The sequence below is a fragment of the Callospermophilus lateralis genome, chromosome 2 (genome assembly GCF_048772815.1).
Source record: "Callospermophilus lateralis isolate mCalLat2 chromosome 2, mCalLat2.hap1, whole genome shotgun sequence".
Lineage (NCBI taxonomy): Eukaryota > Metazoa > Chordata > Mammalia > Rodentia > Sciuridae > Callospermophilus > Callospermophilus lateralis.
In genome coordinates this window covers 36,122,236-36,129,866 of record NC_135306.1, presented here as the reverse complement: position 1 = coordinate 36,129,866, position 7,631 = coordinate 36,122,236, and the positions used below count along the sequence as shown (strand labels likewise).

At 46.0% G+C, this 7,631-nt stretch overlaps 1 protein-coding gene across 1 annotated transcript; it reads right to left on the bottom strand.

Annotated features, from left to right (window-relative positions):
• Positions 1 to 285: 285 nt before the first annotated feature.
• LOC143385697 (olfactory receptor 13C2-like) lies at positions 286 to 2,194 on the bottom strand. The gene is made up of 2 exons (XM_076841265.1): positions 1,205 to 2,194; positions 286 to 381 (listed from the first exon to the last, which is right to left on the bottom strand). Exons 1-2 carry the CDS (start codon positions 2,192 to 2,194, stop codon positions 286 to 288), a joined length of 1,086 nt encoding a protein of 361 aa, XP_076697380.1.
• Positions 2,195 to 7,631: the final 5,437 nt, after the last annotated feature.

Genomic DNA, 7,631 nt, shown 5'->3' with positions numbered 1-7,631 from the left:
ATCCCAGTGTGACTGAGAACAGCAGGAGCAAAGACCTGGAGGTGGAGAAAGCGCAGAGGATGTAGTAAGGGGCCAGCCTGTGTGGAGGGGGAGAGGAAATCAGGCCAAAGAAGCAGATGTAGCCAGATTCTGGGGAACTTGAAGACTAAGCAAAAGAATTTGAACTTAATGCTGTGGTGATGGGGAACCACGAAAGATTGTTGATCACAAGAGTGATAAATCAATTGGGATTTCACATTAAATGGCAAAACCACTATGAGAGATGTAAGAAATTTCATTCAGAGACTAGATGGACACAGTCATGGGAGCAGCTGGAGAAACCAATGAAAACTGGTACCTCTGCATTAGGTGTTGGGCATAAAGCTGCTCCAGGTCTCCTGGCTGGCAGTCAAAAGGAAAATTGAGTGTGAAAGGGGGAGAGGAAGGGCAACGGAGAACCCAGGATGACCAGTGTCTGGCTCTCAGTGCCTTCAAATTCAATGACAAAGGTGACTTGAGGGAGTAGCTGGCACCTTTTGCCATGGAGCTGAACCTGGCCCAGACTGAGGACAGCTGAAGGAGGAAACATGGCCAGAACTAGGAGAGCCAGTGCATTGGTAACACAATATCCCCCAAGGCCTGGTGCTGTTCACCTTTGCCTTCCACCCTATGTGCATTTCTCTTATGGGCAAACACAGCCCACCCATAAGGGAAGGAAATCCCAAGAAGCACATTTCCAATCTAGTTTGGATGACCCAGTGGAGAGCTATGAGTGAGCTAAGCTGGGCTTTCTTGAGATGATTGATCAGGCAGCAGCCTGTGAGGAAACACCATGAAGGAAAAGGAAACCAAATCTCTACGAGCATCTGGATAGGATCTGCAGCATAGTGTATGGTCATTGGGTACTCACAAACCTCTCAGTCCTCTTGTCCTATCACACATATTCTCCATGTGAATCTCCTGTCCTTGATGTTAGATGTGACCATGAGCCTGGTGTTGATCAAAGGAGTGTGAGTGGAAGTAGCATGTGTCACTTCTGAGTGGGAACTAAGGTCAGTTCAGGCTGTGTTACATTCTCTTCTCCTTTTGTTGTGATGCCTAGCCATGTTACAGATGGTAACTGCTTTGTCATTATGGGTATCAGAAAGGAGAAGAAAAGGATTCAGATCAGAACCCCAACTAAGAAATCGATTGGTTTTAAGCCACTGAAATATGAGGCCATTACCACAAGATAGGTTAGTTCATCCTGACAGAGACAGAGGGCAACAGTAAAGTTGGCTAATTTCCTGGTGTGCAAAACTCCCCCAAGCAGAGCTGTGACAGCTGCTTTCACCTCTGCATTTCTTAGGCTGTAGATGATGAGGTTCAGTGAGGGTGTCATGACTGCATAAAACAGTGTGATAATCTTATCCACATTGGGATTCTTTGCCTTAGGCTTGAGGTACATAAAGTAGATGGTCCCATAGAAAATCACTACCACTGTGAGGTGTGCAGAGCAGGTAGAGAAGGCTTTGCGCCGGCCTGAAGCAGAGGGAACCCGAAAGGTGGCAACCAGGATGAAAATGTAGGAGAGGCAGATGAGCAAGAGAGGGGTCACTGTCAGGATGGTTGTAGCCACCATCAATACCAGGGGATTAAGGGAGATGTCCCCACAGGTGAGTTTCAGCACTGCTAAGATCTCACAGAAGTGGTTGATGACATTGTGGCCACAGAAGGGGAGGCACCAGATCAGAATGGACTGTAGCAGTGAGTTGACAAAGCCTGTCCCCCAGCTCAGTGCTGCCATCTGCATGCACATCTGCCCAGTCATGAGCTCTGTGTACCTGAGTGGGTGGCAGATAGCCACATAACGGTCATAGGTGATGGCAGCCAGGAGCAGGCACTCTGTAGTACCCAAAGCCAGGGTCAAGAATATCTGCAGGGCACAGGCTGGGAAGGAGATGGTACTTCTGATTTGTAGGAAGTTGGTGAGCATGAGAGGTATGAAGGAGGAGGTGCCACAGTTGTCTATGAGGGAGAGGTAGCTGAGAAAGAAGTACATGGGGTTGTGCAGGTGGGGGTCCAGCATGATCAGCACCATGAGGAGGGAGTTCCCCAGCAGATTCATGCAGTAGATGCCCAGGCAAAGCACAAACAGGACCACCTCTACGTCACAGTGCCCATGGAGCCCCAGCAGGACATAGTCCATCACGGCTGTCTGGTTTGTCTCCTCCATCTCATCCTCTTTGCTCTTTCATTTGGACCACATAGCTTTTAGAAAGAAGCTCTTGCTGGTGTGGGGACCAAGGGTGATGCTGGATGTGTGACTTGCAGTGTGTCAGCCTCCCTCTCTGGAACCGAGTTTTATCATCTGTATAAGGAGAGAGAGGCCTTCAGGCCTGCATCTGGCCCTCCCAGCTCTGCTGTTCTATGGACTTTGAGGGGAATGTGCAACATCCTGGCTCCCTAGACTCTTGGCTGTTCTTCCCAGGGGATTTCAGAGGGGACAGTAGAATACAAATATATGTGACATGTTTTCTTTTTTTAAAAAAAAGAGTTCCTACCATTCAAAGGAACCATCTTTTCTCAGTTATGACTTCCTATGCCTAATAATGCCCACTGTGTTTCAGATTCTTTCATTTAGTGATTCATTCATACCCTGTGATAGGTATTGTTTCAGGTGCTGGGGCTATACCAGTAAGAAAAATAAGAGAACAAAAGATTCCACACTGTCTCTGTTGTACCCTCACTTCCTTGACTGAGGTGACATTCTGGGAAGCAGGTGTATGATGGCTGATCTTACCCAGTGTCCCTCAGGGCCCTGGGGATGGAACACTTTGGTGTGTAATTCTGAATTATGGTCATTTCTCCTTAAGGAATCAGAAACCATTCATTGCTTTTTCAAATGAACACACATGAACATTTGTACCCCGATAGAGGTAGATATAGAGGTACAATAGAATTGCTGGTCACAGGATTTATCCCTGGTCAAGAGAACCAAGAGACTCACTTGTGGGCTTCCTAATTGCTTTTTGGGATAAGTGAGATTGGCAGGGATGCCGGGCAAGTAGGCACACCTGGAGCTCATCTGGTCTTGGCGTGGCCGGTTATTGACTAGTTTTAGAAAGGCAAGAAGGAGGCTGAGGTTTGTTCCCAGCAGCCTCCATTGCTGTGCCAAGCTGGTCTCAAGGCCTTCTTGGAATAGGAAAGTGTTAAAATTCACAGGAGGGAGCTCTCATGTCCCCAAAGCCCAATAGTAGTGTTAGCACAGGAAAGCTGTTTTAGGGGTCAAGTGGCTACTACAAGCTGGTGCCTGTGCCTGGTGCAGAGAGTACGCCAGACATAGTCTTGTCTTCTGCCTTCCTGGAGCTTACACTCATGTACTCATTCTCTGAATCTCAGCAACCATCCATTCCTTCCCTGGCTTTAGACCTCTGACATTATCCATGAGTCTGGGGTGTAAAGATCACTGTCAAACCTGGGAAGAAGTCCTGGGAAGGCGATGTCTCTGCTCCATGTGTGCTTACAACATGACCTATGTTCATTTCAAATTCTGACACATGTTTTCAGACAGGGGATAATGGAAACCACTGGGTGTGCCCCTCTCTCCTCACCCTGGCCTCTGATCAAAGACCCAGAGGGAGAGGTGCAGGCATTTGAGGCTTCTGGCAGCAGGCTCTGGGCCTGCCCTCCTGTTTCACTTCCACACCACACCTCATGCACACCTGTTCCAACATGGTCAGAATAGCGTTATTGCTGGGCCAAAGGCTGCTGGACTGTCCTTTGTTGTCCACTTATTCTTCCATGCTGAGTTCACACTGTGCGTTTGTGTGCTACCCCCTCTGATGGCACAGGGAAGAACTGGCCATCCCATCAGTTGATGGTTTTCCAGTTTTAGCACAGGTTAATTTCATTGTTCCTTGAATTCTGGAAAGATTGCTGATTCCCTCTGTCTGACTAGATTGTTGAATATTGAGCAATTGGAGAGAAAGTGCTATGTTTGGTTTATCACTGTCACCCTCTAATTGCCCTGTACCCAGGAGTATCAGTGGTTGCCATTCTAATGCAAGTGACCATTTATTGAGCTCTAATACTGCCATTCTTCCAAAAATCTTGATCCCAGTGTCTCACCTTGAGATCAACCCACTTCTCTATCCATCATACCCCAAAAGATAAATATAAACATTTGGAAGAAATGCTTTGGGGGCCAGTTTTACCTGGAGGGACAGTCTTTGTTTCTGGAGCACTAGATCAGGAGCAAGGTGGGTTTCCTAGCAACTTAAGGGTCAGGTCATAGCACATTCCTGTCTAGTGGAAACAGCCATATAGAAGGAGTCTTTGTATAGAAAATGTGATGCTCTTCAGATGAGCAACAGCTTTGACTATTACATGGGCAAAGGATGGGACTTGTGGGAGAACCAGTAAGGATGGGCTTGGTTTTGCCGCAGTAATACAAAGATGTATGATTTTTTAAAAATTATTTTTGTGGTTGTAGATTGACAGCATGCCTTTATTTTTTCATTTTTATGCAGTGCTAAGGATCTAACCTAGTGCCTCACACATTCTAGGCAAGTGCTCTGCCACTGAGCTACAGCCTCAGCCCCCATAGATGCATAATGTTTACGAATTAACATGAAGAGGTTTCTTGCCTTCTCATGCTGCATGTCCACTGTGGGTTTCAGGGACCTGTCCACATAGTCCCTGGTGGATGGAGGCTCTACAATGTGGGCTTTAAAGTTATGTGGCCAGGGAATGACACCTGGAATATCTTCCACCAACAATGAAATGCTCTGACACAGAAGTGACACACTTCACATGTGCCCACAACACACTAACAACTAACCTTGAGTATTTGTAACGTATGTCCATAATGAAGGAAGCCATCGCTATTACTGAGCAGCTCCTCTCTGGGTGACTTTTGTTTTTTTTCCCAGCACATTCCAAATGCTATTCTAGCCTCTCTCTGCCAATGTCACACACTCTGTCATGTCCCTGAATCAGATTCACAGAGCAATAGAACACTGAGTGTTTGAAAGTAATGGTCTAGTTTCACTTCACAATTTTATAACTTCTTTGTACTAGGTGATGCAGGGAAGGAGCCCTGGAGTGGGAGTGTGGGGCCCAAGTTAGATTCTTGGCCTTTGTACTAGCTTCTGACTTGATGGAGCTCCTTTTCCTGAGAAATGAGTAGGTCAATTATGTGACCTATGGACTCTATAGTCTTGCAAACATTTTTTTCTGAATCTTTATAGAATCCTTCAACTCTGTGGTCAAAGAGACTAAGGTTCCTTTGTAAGGTGATATCACATGATTCTCATTGGCTAGTAAACCTAACTTTACCCATTTAATGCTTATTTTAGGCTTCACACATATTTTAAAAGAGAGGAAGGGGCATCACAAACAGGAAGCTTCAGGTCCAGCTTTCGAAATGCCCGGATCTGGGGTTCCTGGATCACCATGTCATGTTGTATAGCAGAGGAGTTGGCATGGGCTTGAATTCAAACTGACTGGGTGTGCAGACCCTGTCATTTGCTAACAGGTTCTCCACCCAGGTTCCTTACCTGTAATAGGAGGTAGTGGTATTTCCTTGTTGGGCAAGTTATCAGCTGGGGATCAGTGAGCTTAAGTAGAGCTCTTACTGCAGAGTCTGGCCTGGGGTCAATGTGGATCCAGTGGTGGATGATATTATTATTATTATTATTATTATTATTATTATTATTATTATTTCTCCTTCTCCAAGCAAATATTCTGGCTTTGAGATATTTCAAAAATCTTTTTGTCCTACTCACTGGCTTGTGACAGAATTGTGTGCAGAGAGCTGGAGCCAGGTGAACTGCTCTGAGGTTCGAGAGAGCCATGGAAAAAGTGCTGAATTCATTACCAGAAGGTTCACTAGGCTGGGGTGGGCCAGGCTGAGGGACCCCAAGGACTAGAGACCTAGTCCCCTGACACACAGACAGCCTGCTTGTCTCTTGCTCCCAGGGTCCTGGTAGTCCCTGCCCAATTTAAAGTTCACACTCTCCAACCATACAAAATTTCAGGTTAGGCAACTAAGGGGCCTGGGCTTCAGAAACTCAGGTCCATTTTGCTATCTCTGGAGTGCCTTGCTGGATTGAATGGGCACAGGAGAGACACTAGGAGAGCCCAGGCATGGGCAATCTTCCTTTATTCCTTTGTTCCTTCATTCGTTTGTTGTTCTTTCTGGACTCGGACTTGAACCCAGGGATGATTAATCAGAGTGACCTCCCCAGTCCATTCCATTTCTTAAAATTTTGAGACAGGATCTCCTTAAGTTGCTGAGGCTGTCCTCCTGCTTCAGAAGTCTCTGGGATTGCAGTCATGTACGACTGCATCTGAATGTTCTTGTATTCTCACAGGAAATTTTGGAAGGCAGAAGGGATCTCTCTTTGTCTCTGGACAAAGTGTGGGTAAGTCTGGATCTCAGGGTCCTGAGATACTTGGTCCTGAGGCATCATGGGACATGGCAATGTAATATAAAATCCCAGCTCAAAGAAGTACATTTTGAAAGAGATTTTTAGATGTTTTGTTGTTGTTGAGATTGGAGTCTCACTATGTTATGCAGACTGATCTAGAATTCCTGAGATCAAAAGATCTTCCTGCTTTAACCTTCTAAGTAGCTTGGGTTACTGTGTGTGCCACCACACTCAGCAAGATTTGTGTTGGAATCCCCTGAACTCTCATTATGGAATTTCCATGATTTCTTTCCTGAGTTTTCCCACTCCTCCTTACCCAAAAATGTTCATATCACACACAAGCATCTTATGTATTATAATTTTTCCATAATTTTGATTGGTGAATTAACATCTTGGATATCAGGAAATAAGAAAAGTGAATATATTAATGTGATTTCCCCCCAAGTAGGCTTTCTGCCCCACCAAGATTCTGCATCTAGGGATCTTGTCATCTCATCTGTTCTTGGCATCTTGTGACATAGAGTGCCTGCCCATGAGTACTGCAGGAATCTTAGAGGGATTCAGACTGTCCCCATGTCTTGGCAACAAGAATACCACAGAAACCACTGGTGCCTCCCTGGTGTCCAGCATTACTAGATCAGACATATGTTCACATTACAAAACCTACTTGTCTTCTGGGAGAAAGTAGAGGACCAATGTGCTGAAACTGAGAGTCCTACTCCCTGACTCCCCAGCCTGGTCCCTGGTTGAGGAAGCATGGGATACCACCATGCTACAGAGACAGGCCTTGATCCTTTAAGCTGCATGAGAAGAACATTGCCCAGTTTTTCTTGGTTGGGTCTCTCTTCAGTCCTGCTCTAATATAAAAATAGAGTGGCTCACTCTATTTTTATATTAGACACTGTCTCCCTTTCATTGCCAGATGCCCTCCATACTGTTGCTCACCAAATCCTATAGCAACAGCTGTTCCACCAGCTCGCTCTTGGCTACATGCAGGTGGAATGTGATTCACAACTGGTATGAGTGCTTCAGTGTGTCAGGAGCCTGGAGCGTGTGGGGAGAGCCTATTTAGTCCCCTGGACTTGGCACAAGCATCCTGGGCATTGGCTCCAGAGTGTTCTAGGCTGGCTGACACTTCCTTTTCTGGATACAATGGCATATTGACTTGAAAACAAGAGACCTTCTCTCTAGTTGGAGTGCTGGAAGAGACTCCAGTGCCTAGCACCACAAAGAGAGCTC